At 43.4% G+C, this 26,386-nt stretch overlaps 1 protein-coding gene across 1 annotated transcript; it reads right to left on the reverse strand.

Annotated features, from left to right (window-relative positions):
* On the reverse strand, positions 1 to 26,166 carry LOC115203243 (rhombotin-1). Its single transcript, XM_029767760.1, has 4 exons — positions 25,312 to 26,166; positions 10,948 to 11,161; positions 2,425 to 2,550; positions 1 to 781 (listed from the first exon to the last, which is right to left on the reverse strand). The coding sequence occupies exons 1-4, from the start codon at positions 25,331 to 25,333 to the stop codon at positions 676 to 678; spliced, it is 468 nt and encodes a 155-aa protein (XP_029623620.1). The 5' UTR covers positions 25,334 to 26,166; the 3' UTR covers positions 1 to 675.
* Between the last annotated feature and the right edge of the window lie 220 nt (positions 26,167 to 26,386).

Raw genomic sequence — 26,386 nt, forward strand, 5'->3', positions numbered from 1 at the left:
TGGAGAAGTCATTATTTTATTCCAAATAAAATCTTATTTAGTTCATTTGAAACAGCATTTCTAATTCCATCAGCACTCTTTGCAAAATGTAATAAAACTTCATTTTTTCTCCATCACTTAAAAAAAAAATGTTTTCCCTCACAAGGCTATTTTACAGCTCTGTGGTTTGAGATGATAATGATATATCAACACATGGGCCAGCCTCCTCAAACAACTTTGGTTTTGGTATACGAACAAAAAAAACTCACTATGAACATTTAAGAATCTTTAATTCACACTAGTAATAAAATTGCATTACATTTCATAAAATAAATGTTCCAGTTTATATATACAGAGAAAACAGACTGTACATACCCTCCAAGGAAACGTTCCCGAAAGGGGAAAAGAATAAACAAACCCAAAACAAACGTCACAAAAACAAACAAGCAATACAGTGCTCAGCTAAGCAGGCACAACTGTACATCAAAACTTGTAACTGCTCAGTGTTGGGGTGGGAAGGGGAGGGGCAAAAAGTAGTACATTTACAATAGAGTCCTTATGGACTGATAAAGGGCTATTTAAAAAGTATTGCAGGCAAGCAGACAGACGCTCCTCTTCCCAAGTGTAGCAGAACATCCATGGCATCATGTGTAAGTACGGCGGGCCGAGGGTCCTGGTCGCTGCCACTGGGCCCGGCTATTGAACCTGCGTCTCAAAGCTGCCGTTCAGCTGGCCCTCCTCATAGTCCATCTGACACAGAATCATGTTGTTCTTAAGGAAAAACTTGTCCCCCACACAAAACCTGCCAGCCAGGAAAACACAAAGGCAAAGCATTAATAAAAAGAAAATTAAAAAAAGAGGACAACGTGGGGAGACAAAGGAGATTAGTAGGGGACGATATGACAGAGTTATTTGTGTTGACAGCATTGCTCTAGGAGAAGAATGTGGTTGATTGAGATCAGCCGTTAAAGGCGATGGCCATGGCTGCTCTCTGGGCTTTGATTGTACCCGTTTGGCGACGTCGCTTGTTTGCAAATGCCATTGTTCCTTTTGTGTGATTCAAAGGCCCCTCTGATTGTCACTGAAGGTGTGGCTTCAAATACAAGTAGATAATTGTTTTTTTTAAATAATAATTTCAAAGCATTCGGACAAGAGGACTGGCGTCCAATGAAAGCAGGCTTGGCAAACAAGAAAAGCACCACACTGGTTTCCAAGGAAACCCTGCCACAGGGCGAGCTTTCCATACACCAGTTTGGGTGCCAACTTGTATGAATCTTTGTCTCTAGATTTCAAGTCAATTGAAGAAAAAAAAAACGCTCACCCAAGTAGGCCTTTGATTTATATTTAACCTTTATTTAACTAGGCAAGCCAGTTAAGAACAAACTCTTATTTACAATGACGGCCTACCGGGTAACAGTTAAGAACAAACTGACTTGTTCAGGGGCATCCTTTAAATGGTGGTGCTTATTTACTGTACGACACACAGCTCCCTAGACAGAATGAGTGAAGATAAGAGCAGCCGTACTGATGGAAGGGCTGCTTATCAGGCTGGGCTACAGTAATGTGTTAGGCAGGCTGAGGGCTGGCAGAGGGGCAATGGCATCAGTGAGCCAGTAAAGCCTGGCCCTATGACTGGCTGCAGCCAGCATTCCCATACCCCAGCCAGGTGCTCACCATGGTTACTGACTCATCCCTGTGGAAGGTTAATGTGCTTGTGCTGTATGGATGGAGAGGGTCACAATGCCCCATGTTTAGCAGAGTGTTCTCTGTGTGGCACTGTTATGGGATTGTTGCATTGTATTGTGAGGAGAGTATGTATGGATGTAATAGTGTAGAGCTCAGAAGTGAGGAGAGGTCATTTCTGGACTGAATAGCATACAGTATTTATAAAATATATATAGAAAAAAACATAATTTGGTCTGTTTAATTCCACTACCCTGTAGTGTGGTACCCAAACTAGTGAGGCATGTTCCTGTAGAGTGGCCTCTTGGAGGTCTATTGCTGTGGCTTAAAGTGAACCTTTCAACTAAAGCATTGAGAGTGTTGTGAGTGTGATCAGCCTTGGCATTGGTCTGGCAGCTGTACCACTTTTGATACATGAGCAAATTTTGTTCCCCTCGAGTTTATAATCCCAGTTGTTTCTAGTTACAAAACAAGGACAAACTAATGGCAGGGTCAACATAGAAAATAATTAACAGAGTGTTGCTAATGAAATGCAGCACGTGTGTGCTTTCAAAATGGGAAGACAGACAAGACAAAAAAAAAGGTTTTACCCAGACAGTCTGAGTTAAGTTTTACTGACCCCAAAACAGATCTGTTGCACCTCAAGAGGCAGGTTTTTTGTTAAATGGCTAACTAGTTTGAGCTAATGGCCATTTTAGAACAGCATTACATATTTGAAAAAGGCAATCTCACGACACAGTTGTGAGCTCTCGCTCTCCTTACCTCTGGTTACAAAGCTGACAGGCAAAACAGTCCAAATGGTAAACATTATCTCTGGCTCTCATCACCATTTCAAAGGCTGGGATCAGTTTACTGCAGGCAGCGCAGTTCCCTGTTGTACCAAAGAGCCTGGAAGAGAGAGAGAGAATACAGACAAAGATTAACGTACCTTCCTTAGCCTTCATGCAACAGAGGAGCGAACAAAAAGTAAAAGCCAAGAAAAAAAACCCCTGAAAGAACGGTGAAAAACAGACAAACTCGAAAACATCTCATGTAATACACAAATCTATCTTGGCACACACTTGATATTTTTTGTTAATGAGGGCTACAAACCTAGATGTTAATTCTTTGCTAATGATCTAATTAAAATGATCACATGGTTCTAATCCCCTTCTTCAAAGCCTTTCTCCTAGCACATAGCGAAAGCAATGGAAACAGGTCTGAGGCAACCAATTGAACTGTTGAAAGTGCTCTTATTTTAAAACCAAAGTACCTAATGAGACTTGCTCCAACCAAAGCCAGCTGGATTTTACACAAGAGGCTAAATTCTATAATGTAGTCAAACATTCAAAAGATTCATGTTACAAGGATACTGCCTTGATCCCCCTCTGTTTCATTCAGAGACTGCCTGGGAGAATGGCGGGGAGACCTTGGAGAGGTAACTAGATGTTCGGCATTACACTGAACAGACGCACAACTCACATTTCACTGCTGTTTGTTTAAGCTTATTAGATAGGAGGCAAACGATGAAGGTCACAAGCAGAGCAAGAGGCACTGGTGTAGATCTTTCTCCTCAAAGCAAAGCAAAGGCAACTCCACTCCGGAGCCTGCAGACCCTAGTCACATTTTCCAAGCGCCTGCCCTTATGTTTAATTTGAAGATTTTGGATCAGATAGCGTTGTACATTTTGCAGGCAGGAAAAGGGGACAGTGCCACAGCTTTGTGAAAGGGGATCAGGCAGGCGACAGCAGATTGCCACTCTGACAGTATGTTAAACACTTTCCCAAAGTTGTGGGCTCAGAGACTCAGACGGAGAGAATAGTCAAAAGTTGGTATCCCCTCTCCATATTAGTCTCTGTCGGTTGCTCTCCCCTTGTCACAGAAAACATATCCCTCCAGCAGACCCAGGGTCTAATTAGAGCACACTGCCCCAGAGGAGAGGACTGCTGCTGGTGCCTTAGACTAGGAGAAAGAGAGCGAGACAGAGCTGTTTGGTTCTAATAGATACGAGGTGTTGAACAAAGTCATTGTTAGAACTGGTTACTGTTCCAGTAAAGAGTGTTGATATAGACCTCTGGAACCCTGAGCTTTCCATGCCACCCAGACGAGGTGCTGCTGCTCAAACCCACTTGGTAAAATTATTGTTGTCAAGGCTTTTAGATTTATGTATGTTATATTAGTGATTTCTTTCCTCTTTAAAAAAAAAGATGAAAAGGACTCAGTCTTCTGTATTGATTCTGTTATTATCAGCATCTGCATCAGTTCTAGCTCAAACTAAACCAGGCTGTTATGATCTCTGTGGTCTGACTCAGACCTAGTCTGTCCTTCTGTGTGTGTGCTGACCTGCTACTTGACTGGCCCTGTGAATATGGATGCTTTATTATATGCAGTGTTGTATGCCTCCCAGGGGACATGTCAGTGATGTAAAGCCATCATGTAGGTTATGTTTCAGTGTTATGGCGGCGTGGGCCCTGGGCTCTGTGGTTGATATAGGGACTGCAGCGCACTTTAAGTAATAGATTGAGACGCTGTGCTGACCATTTAGTGGGAGGGCTCATGTGGAATAGGGACTACAGAGACCAGCATGCATAGCACTAGGGAGAGCTGGGTGAGAATGAGGATCGCAACACCTTAATGGCGATTCACCATACAGTAGAGATTTGAGTTCTTTTAAGAATGATTACAAATCATAGAATATTTTCTGCTGAATTCCAACAATGCAGTTCCATTTTCTTGTCTGTTAGGATTAAGAAAAGTCAATATCCTCATAACTGGTATACAAATTATTTCAACATGAATACAATTTTTCCAGTTTGTCCATTGAAGTGCAGTATGAATGCTGTGGAAAATTTGAGGGTAGACTACATTGCCCCTCACTACAGCCAATCCTAGTTTGTTAAGAAGTCATCATTTTTTAGGCAGGGTTTGAAGCACAGAAAGGGCCCAGCTTAAAATAATGGTTCATTTAAGTGGATTAGAGAGTTACAAATACTCATTTGAAAGGTCACCCACATTATATAGCTTCAAAATCCATCCCATTTGTAAGATAAAGTGAAACCAGCCATTACCATGGGGAGGCCGTTTAGTGGGACTTTCCAGTGACTTTCCACTTTCATATTCTCTGTCTTAGTGTGAAATGACCTGTCACGGCATATCTATTCAATCCATACAATAGCATAGAGTATGATTGTCAAATAATTGAAAAGTTAACTGAAATTTGAAACAATCCTCAACAGAATGCCATAAAAAATAAATGCATATTAACAAAAAGGCAGATTTGAACTGTTCACTGCCAAGATTGAGAAAACACTGCAGCGTTAAGAGAGAAAATAAGAAAACAAAATAGTTTATAATGGAAGTCATTTTCTTCCACTGGTTGAAACAAAATGAACTGCCATTAAAGTTAAAGAGCCTCTCCTCCATTGTTCCACTCCTTCAGTTATTGTGTGATTTTTGGATCTGGAGACAGGTGTGCTTTCTTTAGCTGTTTGAACTTGCTGCTTCGCTAACTTCAAACTCTCCCCCTGCATGCCGGCATCATCTGCATGTCTTCTGTTTCATTGAGATTGGACTTGAGCTCTTCAAGTCTTCTACTCTGTTCTAAGCTCTGAGATTCACCCGCTCCATTTACAGTTTGTCCGATTTCATAGAAAGGAGAGCTACTGTATTAATGCATGTAAGGCATGTTTTGACCTTCCTCAACAGTTGTATCTTTCTATATAGATTAATGTTGCCAGAAAATTTGACTACTTTATTTGAGGAAATAACTTTTATTAGATAGATAGAAAAAAAAATGTGGACCTCCACAAGTCTGGTTCATCCTTGGGAGCAATTTCCAAATGTCTGAAGGCATCACGTTCAGCTGTACAAATAATAGTATGCGAGTATTAACACCATGGGACCACGCAGCCGTCATACCGCTCAGGAAAGAGACACGTTCTGTCTCCTAGAGATGAACGTACTCTGGTGTGAAAACTGCAAATCCCAGAACAACAGTAAAGGACCTTGTGAAGATGCTGGAGGAAACAGGTACAAAAGTATCTATATCCACAGTAAAACAAGTCTTATATCGACATAACCTGAAAGGCCGCTCAGCAAGGAAGAAGCCACTGCTCCAAAACCGCCATAAAAAAGCCAGACCATAGTTTGCAACTGCACATGGGGAAAAAGATCGTACTTTTTGAAGAAATGTTCTCTGGTCTGATGAAACAAAAATAGAACTGTTTGGCCATAATGACCATCGTTATGTTTGGAGGAAAAAGGGGGATGCTTGCAAGCTGAAGAACACCATCCCAACCGTGAAGCACGGGGGTGGCAGCATCATGTTGTGGGGGTGCTTTGCTGCAGGAGGGACTGGTGCACTTCACAAAATAGATGGCATCATGAGGCAGGAAAATTATGTGGATATATTGAAGTAACATCTCAAGACATCAGTCAGGAAGTTAAAGCTTGGTCGTATAAATGGGTCTTCCAAATGGACAATGACCCCAAGCATACTTCCAAAGTTGTGGCAAAATGGCTTAAGGACAACAAAGTCAAGGTATTGGAGTGGCCATCACAAAGCCCTGACCTCAATCCTTTAGAAAATATGTGGGCAGAACTGAAAAAGTGTGTGCAAGCAAGGAGGCCTACAAACCTGACTCAGTTACACCAGCTCTGTCAGGAGGAATGGGCCAAAATTCACCCAACTTATTGTGGGAAGCTTGTGGAAGGCTACCTGAAACGTTTGACCCAAGTTAAACAATTTAAAGGCAACGCTACCAAATACTAATTGAGTGCATGTAAATGTCTGACCCACAGGGAATGTGATGAAAGGTCCCGTGTGGCTCAGTTGGTAGAGCATGGTGTTTGCAAGGGTTGTGGGTTCGATTCCCACGGGGGACCAGTACATAGAAAAAAAGTGTATGAAATGTATGCATTCACTACTGTAAGTTGCTCTGGATAAGAGTGTCTGCGAAATGACTAAAATGTAATGAAATAAAAGCTGGAATAAATCACTCTACTATTATTCTGACATTTCACATTAAAATAAAGTGGGGATCCTAACTGACCTAAAACAGGGAATTTCTACTAGGATTAAATGTCAAGAATTGTGAAAATGTTTGTTTAAATGCATTTGGCTAAGGTGTATATGAACTTCGAATTCAACTGTGTGTGTGTGTATATGTATGTATGTATGTATGTATATATATGTATATATATATATATACACACACACACACACACACACACACACACACACACACACACACACACACACACACACATATATATATACACTGCTCAAAAAAATAAAGGGAACACTAAAATAACACATCCTAGATCTGAATGAATGAAATAATCTTATTAAATACTTTTTTCTTTACATAGTTGAATGTGCTGACAACAAAATCGCACAAAAATAAATCAATGGAAATCCAATTTATCAACCCATGGAGGTCTGGATTTGGAGTCACACTCAAAATTAAAGTGGAAAACCACACTACAGGCTGATCCAACTTTGATGTAATGTCCTTAAAACAAGTCAAAATGAGGCTCAGTAGTGTGTGTGGCCTCCACGTGCCTGTATGACCTCCCTACAACGCCTGGGCATGCTCCTGATGAGGTGGCGGATGGTCCCCTGAGGGATCTCCTCCCAGACCTGGACTAAAGCATCCGCCAACTCCTGGACAGTCTGTGGTGCAACGTGGCGTTGGTGGATGGAGCGAGACATGATGTCCCAGATGTGCTCAATTGGATTCAGGTCTGGGGAACGGGCGGGCCAGTCCATAGCATCAATGTCTTCCTCTTGCAGGAACTGCTGACACACTCCAGCCACATGAGGTCTAGCATTGTCTTGCATTAGGAGGAACCCAGCGCCAACCGCACCAGCATATGGTCTCACAAGGGGTCTGAGGATCTCATCTCGGTACCTAATGGCAGTCAGGCTACCTCTGGCGAGCACATGGAGGGCTGTGCGGCCCCCCAAAGAAATGCCACCCCACACCATGACTGACCCACCGCCAAACCGGTCATGCTGGAGGATGTTGCAGGCAGCAGAACGTTCTCCACGGCGTCTCCAGACTCTGTCACGTCTGTCACGTGCTCAGTGTGAACCTGCTTTCATCTGTGAAGAGCACGGGGCGCCAGTGGCGAATTTGCCAATCTTGGTGTTCTCTGGCAAATGCCAAACGTCCTGCACCGTGTTGGGCTGTAAGCACAACCCCCACCTGTGGACGTCGGGCCCTCATACCACCCTCATGGAGTCTGTTTCTGACCGTTTGAGCAGACACATGCACATTTGTGGCCTGCTGGAGGTCATTTTGCAGGGCTCTGGCAGTGCTCCTCCTGCTCCTCCTTGCACAAAGGCGGAGGTAGCGGTCCTGCTGATGGGTTGTTGCCCTCCTATGGCCTGATGTACAGGCCTGTCTCCTGGTAGCGCTTCCATGCTCTGGACACTACGCTGACAGACACAGCAAACCTTCTTGCCACAGCTCGCATTGATGTGCCATCCTGGATGAGCTGCACTACCTGAGCCACTTGTGTGGGTTGTAGACTCCGTCTCATGCTACCACTAGAGTGAAAGCACCGCCAGCATTCAAAAGTGACCAAAACATCCGCCAGGAAGCATAGGAACTGAGAAGTGGTCTGTGGTCACCACCTGCAGAACCACTCCTTTAGTGGGGGTGTCTTGCTAATTGCCTATAATTTCCACCTGTTGCCTATTCCATTTGCACAACAGTATGTGAAATGTATTGTCAATCAGTGTTGCTTCCTAAGTGGACAGTTTGATTTCACAGAAGTGTGATTGACTTGGAGTTACATTGTGTTGTTTAAGTGTTCCCTTTATTTTTTTGAGCAGTGTATATATATATACATATAAAAAGAAAAAAAGAAACGTCATTATTCCATTTCTGTTAGTCACATGTCTGTGGAACTTGTTCAGTTTATGTCTCAGTTGTTGAATCTTATGTTCATACAAATATTTTCACAAGTTTGCTGAAAATAAATGCAGTTAACAGTGAGAGGACATTTCTTTTTTTACTTAGTTTATATATTTTTTCCTCTAAGTCTTTCTCTCCCTCTCTTGTGGGTGGCAGAGAGGTTTGACATACATGAATACATCCACAGAAACTGTCATCAAAACATCTTATTAATATCTACTTCCATTGCAGTGCGGTTGGTACAGCATAACTTACAATGTCCATTAGCTTGAAAAAAAGTGCTTTTAACATTTCAATTAAAAGCGCTCTACTTTGATAAGTAGATGACTGAAACAGTCTGTTCCCCCTAAAATATTTGTCAGTTAGAAGATAAACGATGTCAGGCTTGGGGTTTGGCCGATCAAAAGCATGACTGGCTTGTCAACCTTCTTTGGCGAGGTCGCCAGATCCTGAGTCCCAGACAAAAATTAAACACCTAATTAATCTATTGTTCTCCGTGATAATGAAAGTGTGGTAAAACTGCTATTAAACCAACCCAGCCTTTTACAACGGAGGGAATAGAATGTCAAGTGGATTCAGAAACTTCTGATCTGAGGTTTTAGAAGACGCTGCTGGCAGGCCAGGCAGGGGAGAGCGGGGGGCTGGGGGGGTGCACAAGATGTTACCGGTGCTCCTGAAGGACGAACACAGACGGAGCTCCTATCATAATTAATGTGCGCATGGCAGGGCTCCAAACCCAGGGAAATAAATAGTGTTTGATCCACCCTGGCTGCATGTCCCTAATGAACTGCAGCTCCATACAGGAGGATTCCACTTCATTAATGAAGGTGAGGGGAAGAGTTCCTCGCTCCGTGCAGGACGGGGGCTCTGTGAGGGGATTACAAGGCCGTATGGAGCCTGTGTCACCTACTTTAAAAACTATGAGCTCTAAAACTGTCCCTTCCCTCGCTGCTGAGAAAGGGGACGTTTTTAATTTGTTCCATAATAGAATTAATCTCAAACATCTCCAGCCATTAAGTGGCATGCATTCGTCTCAGGCTGAAGAGCAGACGAGTGGGCTGGATTTCATTAGGCCATCAGGGTCCAGGCAGAAACACAGAAAGCCCATCTTTCTCCCTTGCTTCCTCCCTCTCATTCTAGCCCCCTCTGCCCCTCATTTTCTTCCCCCTCTCACTTCTCTGCCCTGGTCTTGCTTTGAGTTTGCTTTCTGCAGAGCTGCCTGTCAGGCCAGTTAGCCGCTTCTGACCTGCGCCATAGGAACACATTTTCATCAGGGAGCTGATGTCCACGATAAGGCCTTCATAATGGGAGGAGAAATCAATCAGATGGAGAAGCCGGCCCTTTTAAGGGATCATATTTAACCATGTCAAAAGCGCCACTCTTGGCTTAATAATTTCTGCCTTCTCTTGTCATTTGCTCCGTTTATTATGACCTCATCTGCACCATCTGCCCCTTCCGGGGGCAGCAGCAGTCTTAGTGAACCTCTCACTGCATCTTAACAGCATTAAATCTTGGTGGGAGCTGATGGATGGTAATGGCTCCTCTCAACGCCCAGCTCCTAAGCCCCTCTCGGTTGGGACCTGCTGGTAGGGCAGGGTGGGAGAGGGAGGGGAAAGACAGGGAGAGGCCAGGGGCAGCAAGGTCTCTAGGCTGGCCCCCAGGGGATGGTCTCAGGGATAAATGGTAGGATCTCATTCGGAAGCCCCAGAGAATGTGACTTAACGCCCAGAAAATGATCATGTTTAATTTAGCAAGCAGATGGCAGGGTACAGGGGGAAAACATTGAGCCACAGACACTGAGGTTGAAGCTAGCCTGCCTGGAGTCTTCCCAGAACACAACATAACCCATCTCTACTGTTACTGAAACCAGGTCTGTACCGCGAGGGGAGAGTGCTGTGTTCATGTAAACAAGCAACAAAAAGATTGAAACAGAAAAAATAAAAATTGAGCTAAAACAAACAAACAAACATGGAACTGGAAACTTTCTGCTCTGCCTTCCCAAGGCTTCAGATCAGAGCCTGGGGAGAGTCAGCACATGAGCATAATGGGATTCAGGCTTAATTGACACACATCTAGTCAGCATCGATATCCTATAATGAGGAACAAACAGGCGCTTGATCTACTAAAACAGCCTGGGAGGAAATGTCTACTAAAAGCTTGGAGAAAAAAAATAAAAAATAAAATAAATAAATAAAAGGGTTCACATACAAATGGACCCAAATTAGAGAGTTCTAGTGAGAGGCAGGTTCATAGACATTCATGGTGGCGCTACACTAGCGGTAGTGAGAGAGAGAGAGAGAGAGAGAGCACTTTAATGACACAGCCCTAGGTGGGGCGCGGCCTTTCTGTTCTATGAGGGGCGACTGACTGTGGCTTCTCTTACCTCAGGTAGTCCCTGCGACAGAGGATGAGGTTGGCTTTCGTGTAGAGGGTGGAGCCCACCTCCCCCAGGCGACAGTCGCAGCAGGCACATTTCAGACAGTCCTCGTGCCAGTATTTGTCCAGGGCCTTGAGCAGGTAGCGGTCTTTAATCTTGCGATTGCAGCCAGCGCACCCCTTCTGTTTCCCTTTGGGCTGGACGGAGAGCATCGGCACACCTGTAGCGATAAGGAGACATACGCCGCGGCGTGATTCACTGCCCAGGAACACCAGTGACTTTTCATGTTCTCTTTTTGATAAGGCTGCTGCTGCAGCGTCTGGAGGCAGAAGAGCCTCACGAGAAAGTGCACTGCCTCTCTGCTTCATATGCATTAACACTCTTCCGTTCAGATAGGCACACAGGTCACATTGGACTACATTCACTCCACTTGCTGCTCCCATGGAAACAGATGTTATATTACACCAGGTAAACCACATACAATGCAACAGGGACATACTACGCAGGCAGGCCTAGTGTTTTTTGAAGCTGTACTCGTAACAGAGTCACATTGCTTACCGTGGTATTTACAGCATGCTGTATATTATGTTAGTCACCTACCATTTCATCAGCGCTCATTGCTCTGAACTGTCCACAGCTGTAAAAGCTTCTCATGGGCTTTGTTTGGTATAGATTAACATTAACCTTTTAAAACGCCTCTGACCACATGAACGCTGCTCGCAGACCCCAGTGAGATATGTTATGGCCTAAGTGCCTCTCAGCGCGCACTCACACAGACACACACCACGCTCGCTGCATTACAGCCTTTCCTTCTTTTACACTTATCTGTACTCATGTGTCAGCAACGAGCGAGCCTGAGTAACTAAACCCGCAAATTGCCCCGCTGTCACGCAGGTCCCCTTTAAGTGTGCCTTTTAGCCTCCTAAAGGACAAATAAAGTCCATTTAATAACTGCACTAAACACTAATAGTCTATGTGTGGCTGACATTTGTGTTTGGACTAAAAGCCCCCCTCAGGCCACTGCTGGTACAGAGGCAGTGGCAGGCGGCACCCCTCCGTAGCACTAACAGGTCTGCCACAGCTGAAAGCACAGGACAACAGCTCTTAAGACACTCTCACACACTGAGCTATTGATCTGTCTAATAGAACACACGACGGCCACCACTCGCCTCTCTGCTTTCAAAACACATTTCTCTCAAAAACCGGACGCAGCCTGCGTCACAGGGAGGGAGGACGGCCATCGCTTTGTATGTGGGTGCCAATAAAACGGCAAATGCCCGATGGTTTAAAGACATGGTATGCTGTGAGGCTTTCTTTGAATTTCATAGCTTTTATATAACTTCAGTACATTTTCTAGATGTTTTGTCTTTATCCTCGGAGGTGTGATCTGTTGTTGAGGTGTTGTGTTCTAGTAAAGGCAGTTGCTATTGGCCTACGGTATATTTGTCAGAGAGATGGCCGTTACAGGACAGTACCGCTCTAATGTGTGTGTTGATGTCCTCTGTAGTTGTGTTTGGATGTCAGTGGTGTTGAGCAGCCACCCTGTAGTTTCACTGGAACCACAGTAGTTATTTCCATGATAAACAGAGCCTCTGCTGGTAGCTAGGCAGTGTATCACCCAATGCCCCTGATTCTCCTCTGAGCATGTAGTTTTTTCCCCCGCACAAAAACCTCAGCACTTTGTCACAAAGTACTTTGTTCGTCTGAATACCGAAGCACATGTTCCTGTCTCTGTCACACACACCCCTTATTGGATCCAGATTTGTTCAGCAATTTCTGACCATCAGTAATACTGTGAATGTAATATAATTAGCATCTCCCCTTAAGGGAAAGGGTGAGCTTGTTAGTTAAATTGATGGCTTTGGTTTGTATGTGAATAAGATCTCTGGTGGTATTCAGCCTTCGTCCCATTTCTTTATCACAAGTGGAAAGGGGAGGCTAATTGGTCCAGCGCTGGTGATGGGAACCATCAATTAGTGTTCTGCTACCCTCCAGCTCCCTCACCTCCTCCCTCCCCAAAACGGGCCCCTTGAAGCTAGCGCATTAGGATCACAAAGCCTGCTATAAATACCAATGTTGAGTGTAAATGAAGCTAAAAAGCTTCAAATTGATGGTCTGTTCTACCTGCATCTCATGGCTTGTTAGAGGAGCTCTCTGCATGTATGCCAACAGTGCTCGCCTGTCAGCCTTCCACAGAACTAAAAACAGTCTTAATGAGGAGAGTGCTGTGTGTGTGTGTGTGTGTGTGTGTGTGTGTGTGTGTGTGTGTGTGTGTGTGCGGTTTGTGCATGCGCATAGCAAAACAAAAATCGGGTTTCCTCAATTCCCTCAGGGATCACACAAAAATCTTTAATTTGCCTTTTATGACAGCTAATTAGTTATTCTACTCAAAATCTTTGCTTTAAATAAGAGAACTAATTATACACAAAGGTCGTTCCCCACCTCCAGAGAACCACTCATAATTGGTTTAGACCACCGCCCCCACTTACCATCTACCCACCCTGTTACATAACATGTGTGTTTTACATCAACTCTGCAAAGGAGGGGGTTTAACCCCTTCTATGGAATGACTGTACAGCACGTCCCCTGTTCCGGCCTCTTTGGAGCTCTACCTATGTTGAGACATCCTTAACATCAATGTGGCAATGTTCTATTCCCTAACCCAGACTTGAAACTGCAGTGAGTCGGACACTCCTCCCCACCACCATGTACACAGTGCTCCCTCTATGGGCCTGAGAGTGATGCCTGAACAGAGGAAAAGTCTGGGATACATGAGGAAGCCAGGATGCTTACTGCACAGATCCTGCTGTCTCAGGGAAGAAACACATGCTTGATGTCATCTACCAAAACAGCCTCAGAAATCTCCAGTAGTAGTTACACTGCATGCAGCATTTCCTAAACAAAGAGTAGTGACAGAATAAATGAATGTATAAAACAAATGTCATGTCAATTTCCTTAATACCAGGAGAATCATTTTTTGCACCTGTCACCACACTTAGTACCATGTGAAATCCCTGAGTGGAACAGCACCTTCCCAGCCTGCCGCCTCTCAGAGAACAAAAAGTTACATTATAAAAGGAAATGGCAGCAGCCGAAGAGGCAGCCTCCACTTAATCCAATCCATTTAACAGATACAAGTGCCACTGACCTTCCCGTGTCGTTTGATGTCCCAAAAAACACCTTGCTAGACCATGATTCATATTCCAACAGGGAATGCATTTGTCTTTTAAAGAGGGAGCTCTCACCTTGCCAAATATTTTCCCTGAGAAAGAAATGAATTTGCCATTAATACTTGGTTTAAGGGCTGTCATCTCAGTCTTTTTCCACCCCTCTTCTTTTTTAAAGACCTTATCGCTTAAGAATATGTAGAGTTATGTTTTTTTCCTCTTCATTGAAACGGTCAGACCATGTACTTTCCATTATAGAGATAGCATCCGATTTCTATGTAAGCCCATTTCAAGATCAGTTTTTACCGCTATCTAAAAATAAAATCTATGTGGTAACCCTTTTGATGTATTTAAGGTTTTAAAAGGGAAATAAGCTGTTCGGTGCACTCAAGGAAACGTTTTAAAGCATTGAAATGCAATTATCACATCTGCATGGCACATCCTCAGATTAGACAAGGAGTGATGGAGAGAGAGAGAGGGGATGATTTGCCCTCCGATCCTCTTTTATCCTTCTCCTATCATACATCTGGTTGCATGCTAATCTGTTAAATAAGCACGTCTGAATAGAAATGTGTACAGTACATCACTACCTGGTGGGTGGGATCACTCTCTGGAATTAAATACATTTCATCAATTAGGTGGAGTGACACCTTGATGTGACGCAGGCTCCCTAGGTTCCTGCGGAGGGAAGGGGGTTGAATTGCATCACTCAGGCAGCAGCTTGCCTCTGGGGAGGCTGGGCTGAGTGGACCTCATCTCTGGGGCCCGTATAATTACTGCTCTCAGCTCACTGCAGTAAATAAGAGACTGGTAACCGCAATGACAGACGCTGAGAGATGCCCCGAGAAATGACATGCTACATTACTAACAACTGCATTCAAGTGAAACAACGGTGTTCATCATCTCCTCTGTGACTCACTGACTCCTGCAGAAGACATCAGACAGACACATTAAATCAGGCACTATGAATCTATACACTGATTCCCGTTTAAGCATTGCTCAATAAGGATATGATAGGCTTTAGAAACCATCTAACAGATCAACTCTGTATGGGAAAATGAACCATGCTCTCTTGGACAGCATTTCAATTCAGTCATTATAATCTAGTGTTTATTACTAGGCATTTCTTTCTTCTATGTTGAGTGGGCAAAATGAAATCCTAGATTCTGGGTTGGTAAAAGCAATGTTCAGTCCTGTTGGTGTAGCCTAACCATTTGAGCTCCTTAACCAGTGGTGGCGTTGCTCAAGTAGAATTTCCGGTGAATATTGCAGTGGCTTGGAAGAGGCTGAAGCTGTAAACCCAGGCTTTTGTGTTCCCTCTCTCACTGTAAACGCTGTGGCCATGGCAATCCAGAATAGAATGTTGTCCCAGACAGGGCCGAGGCAGCCGCCATGGAGGTTAATGGGGATCTCAGGCAGATGTCCTGCCGTTGTCTGCATGAATCAGCCCCTTTCAATCAGCTCACATCATTACTGTAATTGAGCCTGTAGACACCAATTCTCCTCTATTGCCAAGACAAAACACAAGACATCTGGTCATAATATCAGCTGGAATATAGGCCAGCTGAAAGGAGACAAATGAGTGCATTCAAAATGATAAGCATAATCAAGACTTTGTAGGATTCATATTTCCCTCCGCAGTTGGAGCATATCGCTCCAAGACAGAAAAAACACACGCAGTAGTCGTTCACAGGCCCATGCAGTCAATGACACATGGTGTTATATTCAGCATGTTTTAGACTAGTCCTGTGGGTTCTGTCTGGGTGTGATCTCTTACAGTATACTACAGTACAGCCACATTTCCAGACGGTTGTGTTATGAATGCTTGGGTCTGTGAGAAGTGCTTGCTGGGCTTGCATGCTCTGATTATGACATAATTAACAGCCCCGGTAAGTGGGGTAGAGCAGGGCCTGGTGCCGATGAGGAGGGGACTGTTCATTAACGAGATGCACACTGGCAAACTTTGCAGTGGCTAATAAGCCCCGGTGAAACGGAGCCTAGCCGTCCCTTGCATTGACCCTGGCCCTGCCCGGGATAAGGGAGAGTTTTGTCTCCTGAAATAATTGCTCTTTTCACGTTACAAGTGTCCTGACCCCCGTGGTCGGCAGCCACTTTCCCCACCATAATTACTCCTGATCCGCTCCAAATGAGGCGACCGCATTAGGGCTGCAATAACACTGGCCCGGCTTCAAGCGCGGTGTGGGGAGTCTCAGTAGAGTGGCCTGGAACAGGGCTGCCTTTTCTCCAGGCCGCCGGTCATTTCCATCACGTCAGAGGTGCATTTCTTACACTTGAAGTCAGCATGGGCCCTTTTCTGTGGAGGCAGGGATGCTTACAGCACGATTTGTTAGCTCCTGGTGGCCCTAACTCACGGTGGTTTGGCTGCAGAAACAATCCCAATTAACAGAACTTCATTAGGTTGTTTTTTCCCAACACTTTCACCCCCTATTATTTTAAATGTATTCACATGGGGTTAATTAAAAGAAATGTATCAGAGATATGCAACAGCTTTCTAATTATATTCATTACTGCATATTTTGAGATGAGAAACCGGCAGGGTTTCCAAGTTATTACAGAAGCCAACTTGTTCCAACACTTGGTTGTTCGCAAGCATGGTGAGATTACAGCTTTGGAAGGTGAGCTGTCGACAGCCCTCACTCAAAAGAGAGAATAAAATAGAGAAACGCCCATCGCTCCTAACCCTCATTATGCAGGGTTAGCTCCAAGAACATCTGAAGAAGAAAGATCAGGGGAACAATCTGAGGCTTGGAGAGTGAGGAGGGGGAGGTGTCTGACCTTGTATCCAGCCAATCAACTGTTAGGCCGGTTCTGTTGAGGGCCTGCAGTGTCAGTTTGTTTTTAGCGCTCAGTTAGGCTAGCTCTCTGAGCCTGCTGCTAACTCAACCTCTAGAAGCTACCTTGATAGGCAACCTCTGAAAGGTGGCAGGTAGCCTAGTGGTTAAGAGTGTTGGACCAGTAACCGAAAGGTCGCTGGTTTGAATCCCCAAGCCGGCAAGGTGGAAAAATCTATCGTTCTACCCTTGAGCAAGGCAATTAACCCCCAACAACTGATCCCCGGGCGCTGATGATATGGATGTTGATTAAGGCAGCCTGCCCAAACCTCTCTGATTCAGAGGGGTTGGGTTAAATGCGGAAGACACATTTTGTTTGAATGCATTCAGTTGTGCAACTGACTAGGTATCCCCCTTTCCCCTATTAGCCTGCTGCTAAATCAACCTCTTTTAGCATGCTAACTCACCCTCTGTTTGGCTAGTTCTCTGAATCTGCTAACTCAATGTCTGTTAACTGAGCCTCTTTCAGGCTAGCTCTGAGCCATCTACTTCACCACAGTTCCATTAGGGTGACTGCCAGCGAAGCTGTCAATAACCCGGATAATGAATGCATCTTCATATGTGTGAATTCAATTCATTTTTTCACCGATTGCATTAGCATTTGAATAAGGCGATAAATCCATCTATTCTCCAACCAGATCTTTTCAGAGTTTGATAAAGGGGACAATCGTATCTGCCACTTCATGATTCCTGGCAAAATGTAACCATTAGCACTGTCACAGATGCTTTCCGCCATCCGGCACGGAATAATGCCCAAACACATTTTAGCCCACATTAAAAATGCATTCAGGAGGCATAAATGTAGCCTCTAAAGTTTGTGTCACTCCCAAGGTCAGGAAGTGATGTATGAAATCCCCACTCCCCTGCAATTACAGCACACTTATTATTTCAAAGGATATGCCAGGAGACAGGTGTGCCATTCAGCGTCCGCGGTGAGTCGAAAACGGAGGGAAAAAAGAACCCCACACTGTGGTGAGCCATGTGGGGCGTTTAATGTTGAATAATGAGAATACGCCACAGGGGGCAGTTGTTTGGGGGAACGGGCCTCCAACGTCATTTAAGCAGCCCTCACTCCTTCACCATGGCTCTGTCTCCTTATGGGGTCAATAATGCGCCAGGTTAGATGTACGGCAGGAGTCTAGGCCCTCAAAGGCCCCGGGATTGTAAGGGGAACCAAGCCAGGGTGGTCGCCATTGACAGTCCACACACTGATGATAGGGTTTGCATTAGGCAAGGCCCTTGACCTACTGCGGTGGTGTGTTTGCAGGCTAGGAATGCTGTAGGAGTTATTGATATTAGCTTCTCCAGATGTCTTTGTAATAGCCAATGTTGCATCACAGTAGACGTCTTAGATGCATTACGCCTGCCATTCTGGTCTTTATTCTTCAATGCCATTTTTAAAAACCTAGCACAACTCTTGAGTTAAATGAAATGGCTACTCCATTATTGGGTTGTCTAGTCCAGGGGAATCTGTCACATGTTGGTGTTACGGGACAGAAAAACCTTGCCTGCAAGAGAGGATGGGTGTGTGCGCGAGCATGCTTGTGCGCATCCGTTATGTCTGTGTGTATGTGTGTGTACGTGAATAGACGTAGGGGGTTATTATGTTCCACACTCAGTTACCAATTTCAATTAAAGCCGACCACAATAGTAAGTGTGCATGGATCTCAGCTGCCACTCGCGTCTAATGGATCAAACTGTGGTTGTGTAGGCAAACTCATTGTCAGCAATGATTAAATCCTCAACTTCAATACCCGCTGCCCAATCTCCCCGCTTTCAGGAGGGGAAAATAAACCTGCAATCACAGCCTTTAATTAGTTATTCAACATTTGATTTATTGAAGGTCAACCAATCGGAGATTGTTGGTTCTCAGCAAGCACTATGCTGTTTGCTATTTGTCTCTGTTGTGTTTTAAGTAGCATTGCCCTCCATTTCTATGTAGACTGGTGTACTGTAGAGTTTATTTCTCTGAAGTGCTTGACCTGAATACATTTATGTGACATATTGTTTTGGCCAACAATAGTCACTTATAGGCTTTACATTTAAAACGATTAGTATCACAGCCTTTATTTGAGGGTACTTGAAAGTGAAAAAAACTTTAGTTGCCTGAACAGAAAATAAAAGGATATCTGCCTTTAAGATCTTAAGTACTTCTGTTGGAAGTGGTTGTTCTTTAGCCTGTCCTCTACTCACTGCATGACTCCACCTTATCCTTCAGAATTTACCTAAAATGTGAGGCAGCCAAAAGTGCTGCACATCTTTCATTATAAAAATGGTATCAGTACAGCAACACCTTTAAAGGAGCACGTCTGAAGGGTTACCGTTTTCAGAAGCTAAAATGTCCCAAAACATTAAAGCACCTCCCTCATCAGAATGCCAAATTGAACTCACATCCTCAACTGAGAAGCAGTACCTGAGCCATAATTGAGTCACCACACTCACACACACAACCCAAAAAACAAGATCATAGCAGCGCTGTCTTTTCAAAGTTAAATAGTTCCTGAAATGAACACTGCAGAATGACCAAGTGCAACCAGAGAGAGGATGGGAAGGGAGATGAGGCAAATAGGTCAATAAATACATGTGAGAAGAGCTGTAATGTCATGGAGAAGAGTGTAACAACTTGCTTTAGCATGGCAGAGAGATGTGTGTTTTCGTAATGACGTATGCATGCATGCGCCTCAATGACCATTTGTATCTGTGCAAGAGAAGTCCACCTCAGACGAGGCATCTCAGCCTTGCGGTGAGAAGTGAGTGATTCCTGCTATAACCACACAAGTCAGGAGAATAGTATATACTTTAAAGACCAGAGAAAGTCAATTAAAAACCACCAACTGTAAAATCATCAATATGGAACTGTATAGCCTCTCTCAGCAGAGCATGCACAGTATGTACTATTAGGCTCCTGCTGCAGGGCTACTTGAGACACCAGAGATTTCAAAATACCACAATGTGAAGCAGAATAACACTGCTTGTGTATGAATCAAAGGTCAGTAAGCATGTATGACTGGGGCATTACCTCTGTCTGAACACTGAGCGTGTCTGCATTACCTCGGTCTTAGAATTAGGATTTACAATACTAGAATGGACATTAACCTTATGATTTTTTATTTCACCTTTATTTAACCAGGTAGGCCAGTTGAGAACAAGTTCTCATTTACAACTGCAACCTGGCCAAGATGGAGCAAAGCGACAAACACAGCTATCCAAGAAAACTAAAATAGAGACATTTATGGTCTGTTTACATTTACACTTGAGTGTACAAAACATTAGGAACACGTGCTTTTTCCATGACAGACTGACAAGGTGAATCCAAGTGAAAGATATGATCCCTTATTGATGTCACTTGTTAAATCCACTTCAATCAGTGTAGATGAAGGGGAGGAGACAGATTAAAGAAGGATTTTTAAGACAATTGAGACATGGATTGTGTATGTGTGCCATTCAGAGGGTGACTGGGCAAGAAAATATTTAAGTGCCTTTGGAAGGTGCCAGGCGCAGCGGTTTGAGTGTGTCAAGAACTGCAACGCTGCTGGGTTTTTCACACGCAACAGTTTCCTGTGTGTATCAAGAATGTTCACCACCCAGAGGATATCCAGCCAACTTGACAACTGTGGGAAGCATTGAGTCATAGGCCAGCATCCCAGTGGAATGCTTTCACACCTTGTAGAGTCCATGCCCTGACAAGTTGAGGCTGTTCTGAGGGCAAAAGGACATGCAATGCAATATTAGGAATGTGTTCATAATGTTGTGTACACTGTATTTTAGAGGTTATTTATATAGAAATGTGTTATAAAACCAATAAACATAGTAATTATATGACAATATTTTAGGTCGACAATAATTCCATTATACAACTTCTGATACATCACACCTTACTTTAATTTTCCTGCATAAGTAAAATCTGGATTATGTATCTACTGGCATTCTTTCCTGGTTGGGATTTCTCCCAGATCAATATGGCTGCCATTTTCACCCCATTCTGGAACTTTGGGGGTTTATGACATCGAGATCCTATTAAATTACTAGAAGGGCTATGTCTGAATGCTGAGCATGTCTGCATTCATCTCAAGACTCAAGGTGAGAAATAAGGTCGTTTTGAGATGTCATAAAAGTTGGTCTAAAACAATCATTCATCTAAAAAGGTTTTCTGTGTAACGTTGAAGTGATGGAGTAAGCATCCTTGGAGCTTTAGAGAATTCCGTGTTTACTGACATCGTTTTGCACCCCCTCCACCACGCACTAGTGTGAATAAAACAGAGGTGGATGTTGTGAAGTGCAGGTTGAGAAGAATTTCTAACGACAACGGAAACATAGACATTGTCACTCTTTCTTCCATGATGCATATGGAAAATGGATCTTAGTTGTGAGAAGTTGTAATATAACGTGAGAGCATGTGGCCTTTGGATATGATAAAAGGATGCTCGAAGAGCTCAGGAGTGCATCATTGAGTTAGTGTGCCTCTCTGATGAGAGCAGCCATTTGCACCAGAGGAAGGTGGGTGCACTAGGATCTTGCTTACACGTGTCTCAGTCCCCATTCAGCCCTTTGCGCTCCACTGATATTATGGGAAAGGACATGCATCTTCTGCAGTCACTGATGTGAAACACAAGTCTGATAGGGATCTGGTTTGGGGTGGGAGACATCATTGGGTCTGGTGAGAACTGTGTGTATGCAAGATCATAGTAGATCACACAGAATCAAGCACTCACTGCTTAAAATGGTGAAAATAAATTTACTGACATCAAATTCAGTATGTTGGAAGTTAATATTTTTGTTGAAGTGTCGTGTTGCATATTGAACAGATAGAGAGAACAGTTATGGCAGTATAGGAGTGTATGCATAGAGTGTAGAGGGCACAAGTAGTGAGTGAGAGGTGTGGTATGTTTTCCATGCCTACGTCACATTGGAGTTCATACATTGTAATTGAGTTATAACTGTTGTATGAATGATATTATATCCTTTTGTAAACTGTACATGGCCTGTTTGTCCGTATGAGCCATTGCAAAACATGTCTTCATTAGTGATAATAACAAATCATTCAGGTTTACAATAGTAGAATGGCAAGACATATTTGACCAAGCACGGTTTACCAGACAGTTGTCCACTGGTACGCCAGTGGTATCCCCACTGGACTGGGAAGGTATTCAAGTGAAAGAGAAGAGATGTGTTCCAATAAGGAAGCAGGTGGCATGATAAACCATCTTAATAACGAGATGTGACCACACAATATGAAATGTTGAAATAACTTGTAACATTGTTTAGAGCCCAGGGCAAAGGATACAGATGCAATTTCAATATTTGAAATTGGCAAGTTTAATTTAGAGTAAGAACAAGCCAATAAGCTGAAAAAAATAGCAAATACAAGAGAGAAAATTACATTCCTGAGGAGAAAAAGTGAAACGACTTAAGAAATGTATGAAAGTAATCTCCAACTGGAAATTAGAAATCAAACCGCAGAAAGGGAATAACATAAAATAACTGTCCACTTTCTAAATCAATATGACATAGCTACAAGACAGAATTACTATGGTAACTCCGGGTAAAGAATGAAGCAATTCTTATTATTTCAAAATAAAAATCGGAGCCTGAAGCCCAAGTTTTATTACAGTAGCTGACAGATCACGTCTCTGTATTCATTTGAAAAACCTTGCTTTATGAATGTACACATTTCATTGGACAGGCTGCTCGCGGGGTCATAAATTAAAGTGCAAAAGTAACCAAGAATTTATCATCAGGTTTTAGGATTGGAGGTTCTCTTCAGCCCAGGTTCTTAGAAAGCCCAGTGGTGCGAATGATCAGCCAAAGACATGTCTACAATGAGGACCCAATTATTTCTGCTGCAGCTGATAGTTCCTAATACCTTGAAGGAAAGAAAATGGCTGATTTGCTTTTTTCCACTCGAATTAGAAGTCAATTGGAAACTTTATATTAGAGGGCAAAAATAAAATGTTCACCTTGAATATTTGGGGAAGGTGGTGCCATTCATTTCTAGAGACATTCATATTAAGTAATTTCAGGATGTGGTGCTTCCACACTACACATCTTCAGAATACCAGAAGTACTATATTTTCAGACTGGGTTAATCTGTCAATACAGTTTTATGGGGGGGGGGACAGAATGTCTGAGGTGGACAGAAAGCCTCGTTGATATTCACGACCCACTTGGTATAGCACTACATGTTAGTGATACGAGCAGGTGGTTCCAGTCCATCACTGTTTTCACATGTAATGCCAACACACACACACAGCTCCTACATGGGGAAATGGTAAAGACCTTTAATCCAATCAATTCCATTACAACTCTAAGTAACCAGTTATTACACTGGAGCTGGAAGTCAATGTGAAGTTGAGCCTTGTAGTAGGTCAAAACATGAATGTAAAATGTGTGAGTGTTTAAAAATAGGTGGAGAGGGAATTGATTTGTATCCTACTTTCTCAAAAGAGATTTGAAAAGTGGGAAACAAGATTAGCTTTTCTCTAGAAGAGAGAGAGCTGTCTGGTTATTTCCCTAGATCGTTGTGAGGCATCAGACCTCCTAGAGACTTCACACATATTCACAAGTTTAGCACTGTTAAAGCCAAAGTGTTTCAATAAAACTCAGGCTGTCACAGACTCAACATGTCCTTTTTTCCCTAAGAAAAAATGGCCTCATGAGAATAAGTTTCCAACTTATGTGATTCAAGGCAGAAAACACGATCTTAAAGCTGCATGGTGGTCTTATCACATTACTGTAGGCTAATATATGCAGAATTTAAGAAGTATGCTGAACTGCCAAGTAGCCCACACACACAGTAGGCTAAATGGCTTTATGCTTAGTATGGACACTGTAAAATGCAGGCAATGTCTCTGAGCCAATGGATCACTAACAGCCTGCTCTAGCTATTGGAAAGCACAGATCCAAGCAGCTCTCTCTCTCCCCATCCCTGCCAAAATGCCAGTGCAGTTTGTCGGCCCCAGCAAGCAAAGGGTGAAGCTTTTAGGCAATGAGCAGCAGGTGATCTCAGCTTTTCTGCAAGTCCTAATGCTCCTAAAAGCCACTCTCCCTGGTTCTGTAATTGGGCATCAGTAGTTAATGTAGTATTGACTGCATTACATGCTCCTGTGCATCCTTTCCCACTAATGCCATTTGCATCACCTTGTACATTTACCATATTGCTTAGCCAATAGTTGTTAAAAGCATCTGAATCATATTGGGAACTTTTAGTAAGACAGACATCTAAAGGAAACAATTTACAGTTGAGTTAATCTGGGTACATTAGCACAACATGGATTCAGCTAGACAGACCAATTTATGTTTCTACTGCAATCCCTTTATTGGTTTTTAGATGGGTAAGTGAAAGGATGCTCGTCTAAGAGATATGAAATATCAATTTTCAAACATAAATAATGGGTCACAATTGCAAGCCATTACTTTTGGGGGGGGGGGTGCTCTGGCTAAAACCAAATGTGTGATCACAGTATTCTCTGAGATATGACAAGAATAGCCTATTTTAGGTCCTAGAAGGCTGAGAGAGAAGATATTAAGGAGCCTACCTATTAAGAATACAGACATCACCATACATCAGCTACACAAGTGATAGAAAAAACTACTTTGGATAGCACTTCTACACAAACTGATAACAGAAGTTAAGGGATCCAGTTTCACAACAGTTTCTTATAAGTTTGAGGTTTTTGGTTAGCTTGATCTATTTTAATGAAATATGCTACTAAATATCAACTTACACACAAAATAGAACGCCAAGAGACAGGTTTGCTCTAAAGTAAAAATGTATGGGATTACGTGCTCATTAACCTACATAGCCTATTCCAAAATAGACAGGTATTGCATTAGGAAAGGAAACTGCCATCCCCATTGCATGGTGCTATCCATAATTTGCAATAAAGTTAAAAGCACTCGAATTGCATCTCCCATCCTGTGCTGATGTCAAAGAGGTGCTTCGGTAACTTCAGTGGATGCGAGGAGCACTTTAGGCAGAGAGAAAGTGGTACCATGTTTTACAGCCGCGTTGTGTTGCTAAGGTTGCAATGCCCATCATGTGAAGTCATCACATAAAGCTCCAAATTGCAGAAGACATGTCGTCTTTGAGAAATAAAATAGGCGTATGTATGTGAGTGCTGAGAACTTATAATGGATATTGAAGTAAAATAGCAAGGTTCTTCACGACAACAAAAAAACGCTAATAATTATCACCGGGTATCCAAATAAGTCTACTAGACGTGTCTTTCGTAGACGGGAATGTGGGTTAACTTATATCCTGAGGTAGGCTAGGTTATCTACCTAGTACAAAAACAAACACTGTTCCAATGTGACATCCAGATGAAATACCCATCGTCGGGGGTGTTACTCACTCTCTTCCTTGTCCAACACCATCGTCCTGAGGAACGAGGAGTCCGGCTCCAGACGATCCGTTCTCGGCTCTAGCAGGCTTCACCAGTCGGTGTGCACAAGGCTTCTCTCAGAAATGAGCTTTGAAACAGCGACCGAATCGTCCTTATGTGTTCAGCAAGCTGAAAATTCACGAACGCTTGGCTTGTATCTGCGTTAGTAACGGAAACCTTTGTAACATGAACGCTGGTTTGAATGTTATTCTAGGCAATTTATAATATAATGTATCGTGAAAGAAAGTGCCCGCGCTCAGTTTGCTCTTGCTAAACACAGAAAATTGCCTCTCCGGACTAAACTGCAATTTACACCCGTAAAACAATGTTGGTTGGTCTTCGTAAATTCCATACGCAAACAAAGAATGGAAAGCAGTAAAATCTACTGAATCTAACTGTACTCGTATCAAACGCTTAGACTAGACGATAGAGCCCTCCGCGCTGTGAAATTCTCTCCCCGTTCTCAATTTGCTCCGAAACTGTAACTATATTCAAGAAATCCAATTCCAGACCTGACAACTGCTAAAAGCATACTCACACTGCCTTTCTCTACCAATTTATGTGCTGCGCCCGCTCCTGCTACGGAATAAGTGCGCGCGGTTCCCAGAGACCCTCAGATTCCCCTGTTAATTAAATCAATTCATTATGCTCAGATCTGATTAGCAGCCCTTCCCCCCTCTTTGAATCAATTATTCAATACACAAACATAATTGCTTGTGCCAGAGGTGTCTAAGTATTAGCTTATTTAACTCCAAGGACACTAATTACCCCTAGGGCAAGGGAACTTTTCTCATTAATTCTGACAAAACACAAAAGCACAGCTAAGGGAAAGTGTGCATGCGTGTGTCCCGGTGTGTGTGGTGTGCGCGCTCGGGTGTGAGTGGTCTGTCTGTGAGTGCGTGTGCATGCGTCAGTGTGTGTGCGTGTGTGAGTGAGGGTGCCAGCGTGCGTGTGCCTGTGTATGTCCGTGCTTGCGTGCGCGTGTTTGTGAGTGTGTTTGAGAGAGACAGAGAGAGAACAGGAACGAGCAAGAGAGAGACAGAGA

The sequence above is a fragment of the Salmo trutta genome, chromosome 12 (genome assembly GCF_901001165.1).
Source record: "Salmo trutta chromosome 12, fSalTru1.1, whole genome shotgun sequence".
Taxonomy (NCBI): domain Eukaryota; kingdom Metazoa; phylum Chordata; class Actinopteri; order Salmoniformes; family Salmonidae; genus Salmo; species Salmo trutta.